At 33.7% G+C, this 20,244-nt stretch overlaps 1 protein-coding gene across 1 annotated transcript in view; it reads right to left on the bottom strand.

Annotated features, from left to right (window-relative positions):
- Positions 1-20,244, bottom strand: part of HDAC9 (histone deacetylase 9) — a 739,057-nt gene that overhangs the window by 80,350 nt on the left and 638,463 nt on the right. Inside the window, exon 27 of the mRNA XM_027573169.2 lies at positions 5,966-6,099. Coding sequence (XP_027428970.2) covers positions 5,966-6,099 — 134 coding nt within the window. The remainder of the gene's footprint in view (positions 1-5,965; positions 6,100-20,244) is intronic.

Genomic DNA, 20,244 nt, shown 5'->3' with positions numbered 1-20,244 from the left:
CTAGAGTGTATTATTTTAAGCGAAATAAGTCAGTAAGAGAAAGACAAATACCATATGATTTTGCTCATATGTGGAATTTAAGAAATAAAATATATAAACATAGGGGATCGGAAGGAAAAATAAAATAAGATAAAAACAGAGGGAGGCAAACCATAAGATTAACTATAGGAGATAAACATGGTTGCTGGAGGGGAGATGGGTAGGGGGGATTGGGTGATTGGGTGATGGGCATTAAGGAGAGTACCTGATATAAGGAACACTGGGTGTTATATGCAACTGATGAATCACTAAATTCTACCCCTGAAAATAATAACACACTAGATGTTAACTAAATTGAATTAAAAAAAAAAATCTGTGAAGATGTCACTGAGGTCAGGAAAGCAACGCAGGAACAAAGTGAAAATTTCAACAAAGAGATTGAGAATATTAAAAAGTACCAAACAAAAATCACAGAATTGAAGAACACTATAACCAAACTGAAAAATTCAATAGAAGAGTTCAAGAGGAGACTAGATTAAATGAAAGCAAAGATCAGTGAATTCAAAGACAGGGCAGTGAAACCCATCCAGTCAAAACAGCAAAAAGAAAAAAAAAAGAATGAAAACAGTAAAGATAGCTTAAAGGACTTATGGGACACCATGAAGCAAATCAAAGGAATTATAGGAATTCCAGAAGGGGAAGCAAAGGGCCAGAAAGCTTATTTGAAGAAATAGTGGTTAAAAACTATACTTACCTGGGGAGAGAAACAGACATCCAAATATAGAAATCCCAAAGAGTACCAAATTAGATGGATCTAAAGAGACACACACCAAGGCACATTAAATTTTCAAAAGTTAAAGACAAAGAGAGAATCTTAAAAACACCAAGAAAAAAGCAACTTTTCACAGATAGGGGAATCTCTTTAAGACTTTGAGTGGATTTCTCAGCAGAAAACTTAAAGACCAGAAAGGAGTGGCATGATATATTCAAAGTGCAGTAAGAAAAAAACTGCTGATCAAGAATACTCTACCCAAGAAAGCACTCATTAAGAATTGAAGGACAGATACAATTTTGCAGACAAACAAAAGCTGAAGTATTCATCATCATTAGATTGTCCTTACGAGAGTTGTTAAAGGGAGTTCCTCAAGCTGAAATGAAAGAATATTAACTAGTAACGTAAAAATCTATGAAAGTATAAAATTCACTGATAAAGGTAAACATTAAATTCAGAATACTCTAATATTATAATTATAGTGGGAAATCACTTACAATTCTAGTGTAAAGGTTAAAAGACAAAGGTGTTAAAAATAGGTATAACTACAATAATTTTTAATGAATACACAATATAAAAAGGTATAAATTGTGATCAGAAATCAGAAACATAAATTGTGGGAAGGGAGTGTAAAAATGTAGTTTCTATATACATTAGAGTTAGGATGTTATCTACCTAAAATACACTATTATAAGATATTTGCAAGCCTCATGGTAACCACAAAGCAAAAACCTATAGAAGTATGCAAAAGACAGAGAAATCAAAACATAACACTATGGGAAATCATCAATGCACACAAAAAAAGACAGCAGGAGAGGAAGAAAGGAACTATAAAACTGCCAGAAAACAACAAGATAGCAATAGTAAGCCTGTACATATCAATTCATACTTCAAACTTAATAGACTAAAATCTTTCATCAAAAAACATAGAGTGGTTGAATGAATACAAAAATAAGACCTAATTATATGCTGCCTACAAGAGAATAACTTCAGATTTAAGTATACACAGACTGAAAATGAAGGGATGGAGAAGATGTTCCATGCCAATGGAAACCAGAAGAAAGCAGGTGTAGGTATGTTTATATCAGAAAAAATAGACTGTAACTTAAAAACTGTAATAAGAGACAAAGAAGGTCATTATATGATGACAAAGGGGTCAATTCATCAAGAGTATATAACACTTGTAAATATGCACCCAACATAGGAGCAGCTAAATTTATTAAGCAGGTATTAACAGATTTGAAGAAAGAAATACACATAAATACAATATTAGGGAACTTTAATACCCCACTTTCAATAATGAATAGGTCAGCCAGACAGAAAATCAATAAAGATTGGACTTAAACTATGCTTTAGACCATATGGACCTAAAAGACATATACAGAACATTCTATCCAACAGCAGCAAAAAATACATTCTTCTCAAGCACAAATGGAACACTCTCCCAGAAAAATCATATATTAGGCCATAAAACCAGTCTCAGCAAATTTTAAAAGACTGAAATCATTCCAAGTAACTTTTCTGACTACAATGGCATAAAACTAGAAATAAATGACAAAAAGAAAACTGGAATACTCATAAATATGTGGTAATTTAACAACACACTCCTGAACAACCAATGGGTCAAAGAAATGAAAAGAGAAATTTAAAAATCTTGAGACAAATGAAAATGGAAATACAACATACTAAAACTTATGGGATGCAGCAAATAGAAAAAAAATCAATGCAGATCAATGCAACTAAGAGCTGGTTTTAGGAAAAGATATACAAAACTGATAAACCTTTAAACTAGACTAAGAAAAAAAGAGAAAAGCCTCAATTAATAAAATCAGATTTGAAAGAGAAGCTTATGACAGAGAAATCCAAAGGATCATAAAAAACTACTATGAACAATTATACATCAATAAATTGGATAATGTAGAAGAAACATATAAATTCCTAGAAACATAAAACCTATCAAGACAGAATTCTGAAAAAATAGAAAATATGAACAGACCAATAACTAGTAGGGAGATTGAATCAGTAATCAAAAAGCTCCCAAAAAAGAAAAGTCCAGAATCAGATGGCTTCACTGGTGAATTCTACCGAATATTGAAGTACTAATACCCATCTTTCTCAAACTCATCCAAAAAACTGAATAGGAGGGAACATGTTTGAACTCACTTTAGGAGGCCAGCATTTCCCTGATACCAAAGCCAGTAAAGGACACTACAGGGAAAGAAACTACAGCCAATATCCCTGATGAACATAGATGCAAAAACTCTCAACAATATATTAGCAAACTGAATTCAACATTATATTAAAAGGACCGTACACCATGATCAAGTGGGATTTACTCCAGTGATGCAAGAATGGTTCAACATACACAAATCAACCAATGTGATACGATACATTAACAAAATGAAGGATAAAAATCATATGATAATCTCAGTAGGTGCAGACAAAACATGTGACAAAATTCAACATCTTTCATGATTAAAAAATCTAAAAAAATTCAGTATAGAAGGAACATACTTCAACATAATAAATACCCTATATGACAAGCCCAGAGCTAACACCATATCTAAGATCAAGAACAAGACAAGGATGCCTGATTTTGCTACCTTTATTCAACATTGTATTGTAAGTATGATCTAGAGCAATTAAGCAAGGAAAAGAAATAAAAGGCATCCAAATTGGAAAGGAAGAAGTAAAACTGTCTCTAATTGCAGATGACATGATATATATGGAATACCCTAGAGACTCCACCACAAAACTATTAGAATTAATAAACAAATTCAGTAAAGTTGCAGAAGGCAAAATCAACATAAAAAATCAGTTTTTATATACCAACAATAAACTATCTGAAGAAGAAATATAACAATCCCATTTACAATGGTATCATAAAAAAATAAAATACTTAGAGATAAATGTATCCAAGGAAGTGAAAGGTCTATATACCAAAAACTGCAAGATATTGATGAAAGAAATTGAAGAAGACACAAATAAATGGAAAGATATCCCATGTTCATGGATGAGAGGAGTTAATATTATTAAAATGTTCATATTACCCACAGCAAACTATAGATTCAATCCAATCCCTATCAAAAGGCATTTTTTACAGAAATAGAAAAAAATTCTAAAACTCATATGAAACCACAAAGACCTCAAGCAGATGAAGGGATCTTGAGAAAAAACAATAATGCTGGAGTCATTACACTTCTTGATTTCAAATATACTACAAGTAATCAATGCACTATGGTATTGGCATAACAGACACATTGATTAATGGAACAGAAGAAAGGGCCCAAAATAAACTCATGCACATTGGTAAATTAATTTTCAACAAAGGATCCAGGAATATACAATGGGGAAAGAACAGTCTCTTCAATAAATGGTGTTGGTAAAACTGAACAGCCATACAAAAAAGAATAAAACTGGACTCCTATCTTACATCATACACAAAAATCAATTTAAAATTGATTAAAAACTTAAACATAAGATTTGAAACCATAAAACTCTTAGAAGAAAACATAGGGGATAATCTCCTTGACATTAGCCTTGGCAATGTTTTTTTTTTTTTTTTTTGGATATGACACCAAAAGTAAAGGCAACAAAAGCAAGCAAACAAACAAAGTGGGACTACATCAAGCTTAAAAACGTCTGCACAGCAAAGGTGAGTAAAATGAAAAGGTAACCTATGGAATGGGAGAAAATATTTGCAAACCATATATCCAATAAGAGGTTAATATCTAAAATATAAAAAGAACTCATACAATTCAATAGCAAAAAAACGAAAAGGCAAAACCCCAAATAAACCAATTAAAAATGGGCAAAAGGCCCAATTAGATGTTTTTTCAAAGAAGACATAAAAATGGCCAACATATACATGGAAAGGTGATCAATATCAGTAATCACCAGGAAAATGCAAATCAAAACCATAATGAGATATTACCTCATGTATTATCAAAAGGAAAAGAGATAAATGCTGGTAAGGATGTGGAGAACAGGGAAACTTTGAGCAATGTTGTTGGAAAGGTAAGATGTACAGCCACTATGGAAAACAGTAGGAGATTCCTCAAGAAACTAAAACCACATGTTTTATGATGTATGATCCAGCAATCTTACTTCTGGGTATATAATCTGGGAAACAAAATCACTATCTTGAACAGATATCTGTTCTCCAATGTTTACTGCAGAATTATTTACAATAGTCAAGGTACAGAAACAAACTCGATGTCCACCAACAGGTAAGTGGATAAAGAAAATGTGGTGTATATATGTATTTATATATACATACAATAGAATATTATTCAATCTTTAAAAAAAAAGAATCTTGTCATTTTTGATAACATGGATAAACATGGAGGGCATTATGCTAAGTGAAATAAGCCAGACAGAGAAAAATATATTGCATGGTATCACTTATTTTGACCACTCCCCTGCTGAAAAAAGTAGTTGAACTTGTAGAGACAGAGTAGAATAGTGGTTGTCAGGGCCTGGAGGGGTGGGAGTAATAAGGAGAGTTTGATAAAAGGTTTTTAAACTTTCAGTTACAAGATGAACAAGGTTTGAGGATCTAATGTATAACATGATGCCTATAGTTATAATTAAAATTTGCTAAGAAAGTAGAATTTAAATGTTTTCACCAAACAAATAAACAAATGAACAAACAAATGAACAAAAAGTATGTGAGGTGATGAATGTGTGAATTTAATTTCATGGAAGGAATCATTTCACAGTGTATAATATATCAAATCATCACATCGTACACTTTAAATGAATTACAATTTTGTCAACTATATTTCAATAAAGATAAAATTTTTTTTAAACTTTATTTTCCCCCTTGTGCTAATACAATCCTATGGAAAATCTGGAGAGAAATTTTCTTTGAGTAATTTGTTTTTCAGTGTTTCAATGCTTATTAGTTGGGTCAATATACAAAGCATTTCTCCTCCCAAGAGTTATCTTATTTATTGAGCTCACAAATAATCTGATTGAGGGAAGTGCTATGTGGATTAACTGGACAACAGTTATACCATATAACAGGAGTACATGTAAACTTCTAAAAGTTTACCTTCTTTCTTAGAAGGTAACTAAAAGCTTACCTTCTTTCTTAAAATTAGAAGAGCAACATTGTGCTTTCTGATTACATGGGATTAAAAAAAATTAAATATATGCATGCATACATTCCTAGTCCTTTAGCCCTACTCTTGTGTACTTTTAATTTTTTACCTCATTTCCTAGGAGGGCATTTACACAGGCTTCTGATGCATCACAGATGGCTGTGAGATCATGTCCTCCTTCTAGAGCCAACACCACGTGTCCATCAGCCAATGTCATCAACTGCTTCGTCAAATGACCAAAGCCTATCATAACACAAACAGAACATTTCAAAGTATTAAATCAGAAGAGAATATTACTAGAATCTAATACTGATTGAGCTTTTATTATGTGTGTGTCCTTTCTTAGCACCTTCCATGAGCTAATTCACTTAATACTTCCAAAAACTTAATAAATTAGGTGCCATTACTATCTATATTTTACAAATGCGGGAACCAAAATCCAAGATCCCACAGCTAAGAAGTATCACAACCAAAATTTATACCAAACAATATCGCTCCTCCCCAGTGCACAGTAGTGGCTTTCACAACACATTCTATATGTACCTGGATGAAAAACTTGATAGCATTTGACAAGTGTTAATAAGGTCAATAATCTCCTTTGCTTGATTTTCGTTTCTTATCTCCATCATGTCTTATTATAAAAGGAAATTTTTTTGTATCACCTCAAATTACTTAACTATAACATTAGATTTTTATAGACATCACATTAGATTTTTATAGACAAAATTTTGATTATGAAATAGTTGATAAATGTAAAAAATAAATAACATCTATATATATTATAAAGTATAATGATATGAGAAACACATGTTCACTCACTTTCCAATTTAAGGAAAATAATGTTAGCAATACTTTTGAAGCCCCTTGTATACTTCTGTTAACATCCCTCCTCCTCTCTGTGGGAAATTAGGATCTTTGTGTTGATAATTCCTTTGTTTTTTTTTTTAACTTTATAAAAATGGTTTTTTATTTTCACAACTTGCTCTTTTCATTCAATATCTTGTGAACTCATCTCTGTTGATAAATGCAGCTATAGTTCTTTGTTGTCTAGTAGGCCATAGTATGAGTGTAAAAGTATTTATTTACCCAATCTCCTGATGACAGATTTTTGCATTTTTTGTTATTACAAAACCCCAATGCTTTGTTATTACAAACAATTCCCACAGAACATTTTTATAACACTCTTGTGGTTCACATGTGCAACAATGGACTAAAATCACTGTGGCTTAAAAGCTGCTAAATAATACTAGATTATTTCTAAAAGGCTATAATAATCAACCTCACTCTGAGAAGCAGTGTATATAAGAATTCCAGTTTAGTCACATCCTTGCCAATGTTTGGTATAATTTGTCAAGTAAGTGAGTGAATAATGGCATCTTATTGTGGTTTCATTCAGTTTTAAGAGGGACCTTACTATTTCTACTTTGAATTAAAGTTTTTATTATAAATAGATATTAAATTTGTTTATACCAAAATGAGATATTTTTTCTCCTATAATTTCATAGTTGTTATGAGTCACATTAATTAGTATTTCTAATATTAAGCCATCATTAAATTTAAGGAGTAAAATAAGCTTGGTTGTGATGTAATTATATATTTTGTACACAGTTGGAATTGTTTTACTGTGGTTGGTTTAGGATTTTTTCACCTATGTTCATGAATGGGGTTAATCTATAATTTTTCAGTCCTATATTGGCCATGTTGAATTTTGATGTGGTCAGGATCAACTTTTTCCATTATCTGATTCTAGAAAGTTGGGTAGAAATCTCCTGGAAAACCATTTGAGTTTTGTGGTTTTTGAGGAAGATTTTTAACTACTGATAGAATTTCTTTAACAACTATAGGACTACTCATGCTTTCTATATCTTCGTAAGTTATATTTTTCTAGAAATTTACTTAAGTGTTCAAATTTGTTGAAATAAAGTTGTTTATTTATTATCTTATTTTGGAATTCCAATTAGATGTATGTGGTCATTGTCATTATATTCTCAATGTCTCTTAAGCTTTGTTTCATATTTTTTATGTCTCTTTCTGTCCTGAATTATATATATATTTATTTCAGATCTACCTTCCAGTCTTTCTTTTTCCACATGTGTCTAATCTACTGTTTAACATTTCTATTGGTACCTTCATTTCAGTGATTATACTGTTCTATTTGGTTAGATTTCATAACTTCTTATTTTTATAATTTCTTATTCTTTGCTCATGGTTTTATTTCTTCCTTTATTTCTTTACCCATAATTACTTTTTTTAAAGATTTTATTTATTTATTTGAGAGAGAGAGAATGAGAGACAGAGAGCACGAGAGGGAAGAGGGTCAGAGGGAGAAGCAGACTCCCTGCTGAGCAGGGAGCCCGATGTGGGACTCGATCCCTGGACTCCAGGATCATGACCTGAGCCGAAGGCAGTCGCTTAACCAACTGAGCCACCCAGGCGCCCCTACCCATAATTATTTTATATTCTGTATCTGTTATTTGAAGTCTTTATGGCCTAGTATTACTATTTGTTGTTTCTGCTGATTCATCCTCATGATGTCTTAATTCTCCTGTTTTTTTATTTTTTATTTTTTATTTTTTTGAGATCATGTACATTGGAACTTCCTATATAAGAAGTTTTTGGAGCCTGAACTGAACTTGCTATCTATTTTTGAAACCTGGGTTGAGTGTGATTTTGTTTGCCTCTACTGGATGGCTGGGATACTATCACCTAGGATAAATTTTAAATTCTTAGATTACAGGGACTTTTTTTTTAATGCACAGTTACTGTAAATGTGGACCCAAAACCTGATTACAAATTCTCATGTAAAAAATGAGTTTTCCCCCCTTTTTATTTTCATTGCTTTTGCAATTCCCTCTATTCATAGCCCTAGCTAAGATATATATATATATATATATATACATATATTTTTATTCAGCAGTATTTCCTCTTCCATTCACCCTTTTCCTTAGAATTACCCTTTCTTATTCCTTTCTTTATGCTGGTCTCCAGCAAAACTTCTCCCTTCATAGACCCAAGGCTTTGACTCCCTTTTCCGGTATGCAGTAATCTATTAATTATGTTCAAGCTCTATCCAGCTGGAGACTTTGGGATAGCCCAGGGTAGCCAATAGCTACAGCATTTGCTCACCTTCCTTCATCTTTTTGGAAGTCATTCATAAATTTTAAAAAGTAGTTTTGCTATTTTCATGTGGAAGTGTCTCAGGATGTATAGACTCTCAGACTGCCAAATGTAAATGTCTCTCATTCAACATTTAAAAAAAATTAACACTGCATCCAACTTGCCCAATTTCAAGGACAATGACAAAAAAGAAATAAGATAAATGAAAATAAGTAAAACCATGTGTTCAATATGGTATTTCATTTTTTTGTTTTTGTTTTGTTTTGTTTTGTATTGTGATTTATTTACAAAATTTCACATTATAGTAATCACTTTAAAAAAAATCAGCATCAGTCCTATAACGGCCATTAGGATAAATTCTTAAGCCTACAAAAATTGCCTTAGTACCAATGTTCCCAGGCATAGTATTGTTACCTAAAATCTGACTCCAAAGCCCACATGTAGTTTCTGATTATACACAGTCAATATGAAGTACAATCTAATTAGATTGACAGGGGACAGTGGAGGACCCAAGCACTTTTATCAACTTCTATAAGAGGTGTATTTTAGCCTACTGGTTACATCCCTCTAGCTGTACCCCACCATATATTTATAATGGGACTACTGAGTTGCCCCATTATGCTAAAATATGATTTCTTTGGAAAAAGAAGGCATTATCTAGACAACCTAGACTCGTCAACGAGGTGAGTAAAAAGTGGCTATCAGTAGTCAAAAACAGTTTCATTTCTTTGAACTTTTTCCTTTTCTGGACTCGTCTTTTTCTTATTTTGAAGGCTTTGAAGATGTTGTCTTTTTCTTGATCAGTGCATCAGTTTCCATAGAGTCTTGGTCTTTCTCATCAGATTGAGAATCATCTTCATTTAACTCTTCATTGTATTCAGAATCCAGTCTCTGGTTTGTCAGGAACTGGGATATAGCTACGTGGAACTGAATGCAAGTGACACTCGGAGTAAACAGTTTGAAGGAGATTGTTGCTGAATCACTGAATAATACCAGCATCACAGGCTTTTATTCAACTTCTCAACATGGGTCAGGTAGAGCAGCCCATTCAATAAGCACAAAACATGCTCTCATCATGGATGAAGTAGATGGCATGGCAGGCAATGAGGACAGGGAAGGAATTCAGGAATTAATTGGTCTGATAAAACATAAAAAAATTCCCATTATTTGTATGTGCAATGATAGAAATCATTCCAAGATTTGCTCTTTGGTTCATTATTGTTTTGATCTTAGTTTTCAAAGACGTTGAGTTGAACAGATTAAGGGTGCTATGATGTCTATTGCATTTAAAGAGGGTTTGAAGAGCCCCCCCCTCCAGCTATGAATGAAATAATTTTGGGAACTAATCAAGGTATCAGACAGGTTTTACACAGTGTGAAGATGTGGTGTGCACAAAGTAAGGCACTAACGTATGACCAGCCCAAGGCTGATTCTCATAGAGCCAAAAAGGATATGAGACTGGGCCCATTTGATGCTGCCCAGAAGGTGTTTGCAGCTGGAGAGGAGACCGCTCATATGTCATTTGTGGACAAATCAGACCTCTTTTTTCTTGATTATTCAATAGCACCCCTATTTGTCCAGGAGAACTACATACATGTGAAGCCTGTAGCTGCAGGGGGTGACATGGAAAAGCACCTGATGTTTTTAAGCAGAGCAGCAGATAGCATATGTGATGGTGACCTAGTGGACCATCAAATCCAGAGTAAGCAAAACTGGAGTCTTCTGTCCACACAGGCCATTTATGCCAGTGTTCTTTCTGGAGAGTTAATGAGGGGGTACATGACCCAGTTTCTTACCTTCCCAAGCTGGTTGGGGAACCACTCATTTACCAGCAAACATGATCATATTGTACAGGACCTAGCACTGCACATGAGTCTCAAAACTGATTCCAGCAAAAGGACTGTAAATCTGGATTATCTGTCACATATAAGGGATGCAGGTGTACAGCCCTTGACCTCACAAGGGGTAGAAGGAGTACAGGATGTTATTGCTTTTATGGAAGCCTACTACTTGATGAGAGAAGACTTTGAGAATATCATGGAAATTAGCAGCTGGGGAGGCAAACCTAGTCCTGTCTCCAAGCTGGATCTCAAGGTGAAAAGCAGCCTTCACAAGAACTTATAGTAACACTGGGTGTAATACACAAACAATGAATCATGGAACACTACATCAAAAACTAATGATGTATTTGTACGGTGACTAACATACCATAATAAAATAAAATAAAATAAAATAAAAAAACAAGAACTTACAATAAGGAAGTCTACCTGACTCCATATTTACTTCAAGCAATAAAGACACCCAGACACAGCACAGGCACAGCACTGGCATTTCATTTTTTTATAAATTGCTTTAAGAACTCGCAAGGAATTGCAAGGAATAAACATTTAATTTTTAAATCAATTCTATTTTTAATAATTAATAGACTTTAAAGAGCAGTTTGGGTTTAAAGAAAAACTGAGCAGAAAGTACAGAGTTCCCATATACCTCACTGTCATTTCCTCTATTACTAACATCTTGCATTACTGTGGTACATTTGCTACAACTGATGAGCCAGTATTGATATATTGTTGTTAACAAAAGCCAGTGGTTAGGATTTATTCTTTGTGTTGTATGGTTCTGTGGGTTTTGACAAATGCATAATGTCAGGTATCTACCATTATATTATCCTATCGTATGGTTTCACTGTCCTTTATAAAAATCCCGTTCTCCACCTATTCATCCTCTCCAGCCTCCAACACTTGCAAATCGATTACCCTTTTTGTCTCTATAGTTTTATCATTCATTTTTCAATATTTACAGTAATTCAAAATTTTTAGCTTCTTGTATTAGCCATTCTACAGTACAAGATTATTTTTTCATTTTTTTATTCATATAGTACTTACAATATTTAGAATATATCTAAATCCATAAAAATGTGAAAGAATAATCTTGAATATGGAAGTGCACACTCTACAAGCCTGGCTGAACTACTTTCAAACCTGATCTCTGTTCTTCTCTAAAGCATTGTGGTCTTTGTTTGAGAAGAAAGGAATTCTCAGAACAAAGTTGATAGAACTAGCTGAAAGCCTATCAAGTTGTGAAACAACTAGACCCCCAAACCAAACTAAGTTTCTTTCATTTGGAACAATAGAATAATATAATCTTAATCTTTGGAATGCACTGAGATATCCACCCAATAAACCATAACTGTCCAGAACTTCACAAGAACTTACAATAACACTGGGCGTTATACACAATGAATCATGGAACAACACATCAAAAACTAATGATGTACTGCTCTAGCATTTGAAGTAAGCCAAAAACAAGATTTCACTTCCCCACTACCTTGAAGCACTTCATTGTTGATTCTATCCATTTAGCTACTATTTTGATAGAAGTCAAAATAGTCATTTATAATTACTCTATGTTTCTGAAATAGTTAGCAAATATTATTCTAAAAAGTATTTTAAAATTAGATAAAAACTGTTTTCAAGCATTGAAATATTCCTCACTTTTTCTGGACCTCATGTTGATACCAATAAGAGTCTTTTCCATGGGTCACTTAGAAATGAGGATGACCATACTAAACTCCCCACCTTCTTACATGATTACTATAAAAAGAATGCTAAGCTTTCAAAAATGTGTAATGCAAAGTTCTGATTTCTAATACTTAGAAATGTTCAAAGCTAATAGAACATAGTAACTAGTTCCATTCCAGAAAATAAAAATGCAAGAAATACTCATAATACTCAGAGGCAAAAAGGCAAATATTTCTGCTAATCGTATTGTTAAATATTCAGAAGTTTTTTCCTATAACTCTAAACCAGGGCTATAGTGAGAAATTAAAACATATAATAATAAATCAAGCCAGTATGCCATATCTTTCATACTAAAGGTTCCTAACAATTGAGCATTCAATTATCTAAAGTCATTACTGAGCAGATCAAATCACATGGATTTAGAAAAAGAGAAAGTCTCAAATCTGATTTAAGCTCCATTCTTTCCCTTGGAAATAAAAAAAAAAGGCTCATAAAATACCAAATTTAGATGGGATAGTAAAAAGTGGAAGGAAAGAATGGAATGAAGCTAATCTTTGATCTCTATCCAAATTCCTCTTTCTTCTACCTACAGGGTTTATTTCCATTCACATGTTACCCATGTGATTTTAAGCCACAGACTGAAGCAGCTGAACTTTTGAATTATGCATGCACAATAGATTCAAGTGAAATAAAGAGATGAATTTCTATAAGGCCTGTGCCCTCTCTTTCACTCAAGGATTTCAAGAATAACTTTTTAGTTTTGTTAACCTGAGTTCTACTGTGTCCACTACTGTTGTACATATATATGATATATATATAGCCAAGTATGGCTATTCATGTCGAAGTATTATTTATCAGGACATGTGAGATAAAAGTTTCAGTGGTGTGTGTGTGTGTGTAACATTATTAATAGGCATAATCGCAAGTTGCTTTTATGACCTTTTACTCCTATTTTCACAAAAAACCTGCATGTTACAATAAACTTAACCTGAAGTTGAAAAATTATAGTGAGACTGTAACTAGCAATGTTTTCTTCAAGGGAGTCGGAGTGTCCTGAGTGTGAGGGCTATGGGAAAAAGTAATCAAGTAGAAAAACGCATCTATATAACATGCTGCATCTTGGGCCAAGACATCACCAGATAGGGTGATAGAACTAGGTTCTTAAGGTCTACATATACCTTTAGCTTCTGGATTATTTTGGGAGTTTGGGGGTAGAGCTTAGGGAGGAGCCTGTGGAGTAGCAACATGGGCAGGCTCAAGTTAGTTACTGAAATTGGTATATATTCACTGAAAATCAGACTTGACAGTCTTCCCCACTACCTCACTGCATTGACTACAACAGAATTCTGTAAGAAATATTTTTTCAAAGTGAAATTTGGCACCTTCTACTCTTTTGAGGAAATCTTCCAGAATGAAGCATTAACAAAGTACTAGCACTCCTATACTACTGCTACTACACTGAAGAATCCTGTATGCAGCCTGGTTGTTTCAAAAAGCATTAAATTAATTTAATCTAATCAGCATTAAATTACAAGCATGAGAAGGAAGCTACATTGTAACAAGTCATTTCTTTTCAAGACCAAACACAGCTGAAGTGGTAACTACCAAGAATGAGATGTCACTGAGAAAGAGAACTGGAAGGGCATTTTCAGTTAGAAATCCTGTTCAGTTCTGTTGATTTACTAGAAGCAAATGTAATTTTTTGTGTCTGAAAAGAATTATAAAGTAAGTTGTAAATATAGTCGTGGTTCAAATTATGTTTCTATTTGATTTCCTGATATTCTACGGGGTATTACTTCTGGCTATATGTCATATTGTGTCAGCATTTTTACTAGTTCAGAAAAGTTGTTTGAAATGAAAAGTTGCTCAAAGAAGTCTCAACAATTAAACAATACATTTAAAGTGTATTTAATAACCAAGTCATAGGTCAAAAAAGGATTCACTCTTCAAAAGTATGTCTCAAATGCTTCTAATGTTTCCCAAATAGTTCTTAGAATATAGTGGTAGTGAAAGGAAACACTAACTAGCTTTATTTTAATTTCCATTAAAAAAAACTGTTTTGAAAACCAAAATTAAGTTCATTGTAGAAAATTTGGAAAATAATAGAAAGTAATGAATAAATAGTAAATAAAATTAAATAGTATTACATATGTTGTTATATATTATATAAATGTATTGTCTAATATTGAATAAATAATAAAACGATAAATAGTAGTAAAATAATTATATATGATAATAAATCCACAGTCCTACCAACCAAAGATAAGCCAATTCTACTTTTGTGGTATTTCATGTTTGTTGTTTTATTTTAAAAATAAAACAGTATCTATCATATTATAATTTTTTTAACTTATACTCACAAATATCTATAGTGGGAAAAATTTTTTAAGTCCTGTACAATATTATTTTGAATGTATTAATGTACCAATCAATCCTCTGTTTTTAGACATTTCAGTTGTTACTAGGTTTTCAGTTTTATATATGATTGCAAATAATATCTTCTTGTATCGTTAAAGTGGCCATTTCATGTTAGCATTTATTTGATGCCAGTATTATTATATATTATTTTATAATGGAAAGAGGCCTGTTCTTTTTACTGTTAACTTTTCTTTTTTTTTTTTAACTTTTCTTTCTTATCAGTGATGAGATAGAACATAAATAAATAGTAAAGCATATAAAGGAAAAATGGGAACAAAGGTCCTAAACTCTCTATACTTCATTCTTTTAGAACCTAAATGTATTCAGCAATGCCTGTTGTGGATAACTGAAACATTATTATAGAACCTCAGGGAAATGAGATATACTCCCAGATGGCCTGTTTCTTTTATGAAATTACAAAAACTACTGAATTGGAATTCTCTAGGGAAGTTAAGACGGAGAGAATTCTGTTGTACACTGAAGAGGAACTCTCTCTAACCTACAATGTAGTTACCATTATTATTTGGCCATCCTGGAATAGATTAGACTCTAGAATCAGCAACCAACTGCAAGAGAAAGTACCTGGGTCATGATTCATTGGATTAATAAAGAAATAGACACACACACACACACACACACACAAACACAACACAAAGTGACTGATTAGACAAGTCATTTTACTTCTACTATTAATCTCTTAACTTTGCTGATGTCAGTCTCCCATTTACTGCAAGTGTTTCTCCAGTATTATTTTTCATCTGCTGAGGAAAGCTTCAAGTAAAAAACAAAAAAAACCCCAAAAAACAACAGGATGAGAGAGGCAATCCTCCCCCTCATATCCACTCAGGAGAGGTAGTGGAGTGAAAATCAGAGTAGTGACAGTCTTTTTGAAATACTGACAACCTACTCTGTTATTGATTTATATCATTTTTGTAACTCTGATACAGTTAAAAAGCCTCAATAACAATTTGTTCATTTTTTAACAGTTTAGTTTCATTTGGGCCTGAAATGTTTGTGAAGACTTCACTGCAGATTCAATATCATAGGGATCAAAGGAGACACACTTTTGTCCCATTTTAATTTGAAATTTAATTTTGCATATCCACTGGCATAATTTCTACAGTTACGTCCAGAAAAGATGACTTAAGAATTCACACACAGTGAAGTATAATTACAAAAACTGTAGCCATTTTCTTCTCTAAAACCCTTCATCATTAAGTTGCCATATTGTTCTTGGGAAAATGCAGTCAAACTCAAGTTGAGAGAGAAGTTTGGGTAGCATGTGGCTGTCTCATGTATTATGAGACTCTAGCAGGACTTCAAAGCAGAATCCGATTGTTACAGATGGGAAGAATGCTTTCCACAGAAATACCTTTTTAAGACTCATGGTGCTGTAATTCATGTGGTAGGCACTTGTGATTCGTTCCTGATGATGTTGGGATCATTTAACTCACAAAACCATTGTTGCTACCATAAAATCCTTTCATCTGTAGCCAAAAAGGTTTATTTCATGCAAATGAAAATTTTTCATTAAAGTATTACCTTAATAATGGGCAAAGATATATATTTTCTGGTCATGTTTAAAATGTAAATTTATGAACATATTCTGAAGATGCATTTCATGTTAAGATCTTTATTTATTTGATGTCCTAGGACTCTTTCCAAATTCACTGAAACCGGAAATCAATTTTAGAAGAAATATGGAGATTATTATCATTAAATCTTTCAGTTGGCTCATTCTAAGCAGCCCTATAAATATTGCATATGTTTTAAAGAAGGTACTTTCAACTATTCCAGTCAGTGATGGTCCAGGAGGTGAGTTTATATTCTCGGTATCTTTTGAAAAAAAATGAATAGTTGGTTTATATCTTAAAGTCTGAGACAATAGAATACTTTAATGCCATTATTTCTGAAAAACGAAATTGGAAAACATTTATCCTGAAGAATTCCTGAGAATAAGATGGCAAGAAAGTTTGACTGGCATTTTGACTATCTATCCACCTATCCACCCATCCATCTCTCCATCTATGATCTATCTACAAATCAACAATTATTTACTAAATTCCTACTATGTGCCCTAGTTTTATATATAAATTTGATATTTCAAATAGATACGTGAATCTTAGTTTTTTCACCTGTAAATATAACTAAGGATTAATTATTCTGTCTCATGTATTTGAAATGAATATCTAATGATAAAAAGGCACCTCAAAAAAATAAGCACCATACATCAGACAGAGCCTGGCACATAGCAGTTTTTTTTTATTATTATGTTATGTTAATCACCATACATTACATCATTAGTTTTTGATGTAGTGTTCCATGGTTCATTGTTTGTGTATAACACCCAGTGCTCCATGCAGAATATGCCCTCTTTAATACCCATTACCAGGCTAACCCATCCCCCCACCCCACCTCCAGAACCCTCAGTTTGTTTCTCAGAGTCCATCATCTCTCATGGTTCATCTCCCCCTCCGATTTCCCCTCCTTCATTCTTCCCCTCCTGCTATCTTTTTTTTTTTTTTTTAACATATGATGTATTATATTTTTCAGAGGTACAGGTCTGTGATTCACCAGTCTTACACAATTCACAGCGCTCACCATAGGACATACCCTCCCCAGGGTCTATCACCCAGCCGCCCCATCCCTTCCACCCCCCACCACTCCAGTAACCCTCAGTTTGTTTCTTGAGATTAAGAATTCCTCATATCAGTGAGGTAATATGATACCTGTCTTTCTCTGAATGACTTATTTCACTCAGCATAATACCCTCCAGTTCCATCCACGTCGTTGCAAATGGCAAGATTTCATCCCTTTTGATGGCTGCATAATATTCCATTGTGTGTGTGTGTGTGTGTGTGTGTGTGTGTGTGTATATATATATATATATATATATATATATATATATATATATACCACATCTTCTTTTTCCATTCATCTGTTGATGGACATCTTGGCTCTTTCCATAGTTTGGCTATTGTAGACATTGCTGCTATAAACATTGGGGTGCATGTGCCCCTTCGGATCACTACATTTGTATCTTTGGGGTAAATACCCAGTAGTGCAATTGCTGGGTCATAGGGTAGCTCTATTTTCAACTTTTTGAGGAACATCCATCCTGTTTTCCAAAGTGGTTGCACCAACCTGCATTCCCACCAACAGTGTAGGAGGGTTCCCCTTTCTCCACATCCCCGCCAACATCTGTCATTTCCTGACTTGTTAATTTTAGCCATTCTGACTGTTGTGAGGTGGCATCTCATTGAGGTTTTGATTTGGATTTCCCTGATGCCAAGCGGTGTTAAGCACTTTTTCATGTGTCTGTTGGCCAGTTGGATGTCTTCTTTGGAAAAATGTCTGTTAATGTCTTCTGCCTATTTCTTGATTGGATCATTTGGTCTTTGGGTGTTGAGTTTAATAAGTTCTTTATAGATTTTGGATACTAGCCCTTTATCTGATATGTCATTTGCAAATATCTTCTCCCATTCTGTCGGTTGTCTTTTGGTTTGGTGGACTGTTTCTTTTGCTGTGCAAAAGCTTTTTATCTTGATGAGGGCCCAATAGTTCTTTTTTGCCCTTGCTTCCCTTGCCTTTGGTGATGTGTCTAGGAAGAAGTTGCTGCGGCTGAGGTCGAAGAGGTTGCTGCCTGTGCTCTCCTTTAGGATTTTGATGGACTCCTGTCTCACGTTTAGGTCTTTCAACCATTTGGAGTCTATTTTTGTGTGTGGTGTAAGGAAATGGTCCAGTTTCATTCTTCTGCATGTGGCTGTCCAATTTTCCCAACACCATTTGTTGAAGAGACTGTCTTTTTGCCATTGGACATTCTTTCCTGCTTTGTCAAAGATGAGTGGACCAGAGAGTTGAGGGTCCATTTCTGGGCTCTCTATTCTCTTCCATTGATCTCTGTGTCTGATTTTTTGTGCCAGTACCATACTGTCTTGATGATGACAGCTTTGTAATAGAGCTTGAAGTCTGGAATTGTGATGCCGCCAGCTTTGCTTTTTTTTTTCAACACTCCTCTGGCTATTCGGGGTCTTTTCTGGTTCCATACAAATTTTAGGATTATTTGTTCCATTTCTTTGAAAAAAGTGGACGGTATTTTGATAGGGATTGCATTAAATGTGTAGATTGCTCTAGGTAGCATTGACATCTTCACAATATTTGTTCTTCCAATCCATGAGCATGGAACGTTTTTCCATTTCTTTGTGTCTTCCTCAATTTCTTTCATGAGTATTTTATAGTTTTCTGAGTACAGATCCTTTGCCTCTTTGGTTAGATTTATTCCTAGGTACTTTTTCCTATGCTTTTGGGTGCAGTTGTAAATGGGATCGACTCCTTAATTTCAACATAGTATTAGAAGTCCTAGCCACAGCAATCAGACAACAAAAAGAAATAAAAAGCATCTGAATCAGCAAAGAAGTCAAACTCTCACTCTTTGCCGAAGATATGATACTTTATGTGGAAAACCCAAAAGACTCCACCCCAAAACTGCTAGAACTCATACAGGAATTCAGTAAAGTGGCAGGATATAAAATCAATGCACAGAAATCAGTGGCATTCCTATACACCAAGACACATAGCAGTTTTTAATCTTTTTTAATATAAGATTTCAATTATGGAATTTGAGATCTAGAACTAAATTTTAAGATTATATATTCCAATCTTTTCATTTTAAGGATGAGGAAACTAAGACCCAGGAAGGTGAATTATAAAGGTAAACAGCTGACAGTATAGTTGGGGTGGGAACCCAAAGCTCTCAGTGAGTGCAGTTCTTACCATTCAGCCAACTCAATAGATATTAATACTGCCCATATTTTTAGACATGATTTTTAGTTCAAAAGGAAGTTTAGAAAGAGTTCCTAGACACCAAATTGCTTTTACAAATCATTGCTTTGGTGTGTTCAGTGTAAACAAACCAGAAACATGTGAATTAAATTTCCCTTAAAAAACACAAATATAAAACCAGGGAGGAAAAAAAAAATCCCTAGAAAATGCTTTTGGACATCATAGGGCCATTTCTTCCTACCTCTCAACAATTTTTTTTTTTTTTTTGCCAAACCCCAATTGCAATTTGATTTGCCAATCACTAGTTTTTACTGCTGTTTTCAATAATGCATCAAACACATGGGATCTATTCTCTCACTGATGCTCATGCACAATTCGCCAAGTGGGATGGAACACTAGCAGAACAGACTCATGCTAAGCAATGATGATCCCATTACAGTAGTTTTCACTACTCAAATTCAACCTGTATTTACTGAGCACATGCTGTAATCACAGCTAGGGAAATACATGGATGAATAACATAGTTCCTGCCCCCAAGGAACGAAGAGGC

This window comes from Zalophus californianus, chromosome 12, assembly GCF_009762305.2.
Source record: "Zalophus californianus isolate mZalCal1 chromosome 12, mZalCal1.pri.v2, whole genome shotgun sequence".
Taxonomy (NCBI): Eukaryota; Metazoa; Chordata; class Mammalia; order Carnivora; family Otariidae; genus Zalophus; species Zalophus californianus.
This window is presented reverse-complemented; position numbering and strand designations above follow the sequence as displayed.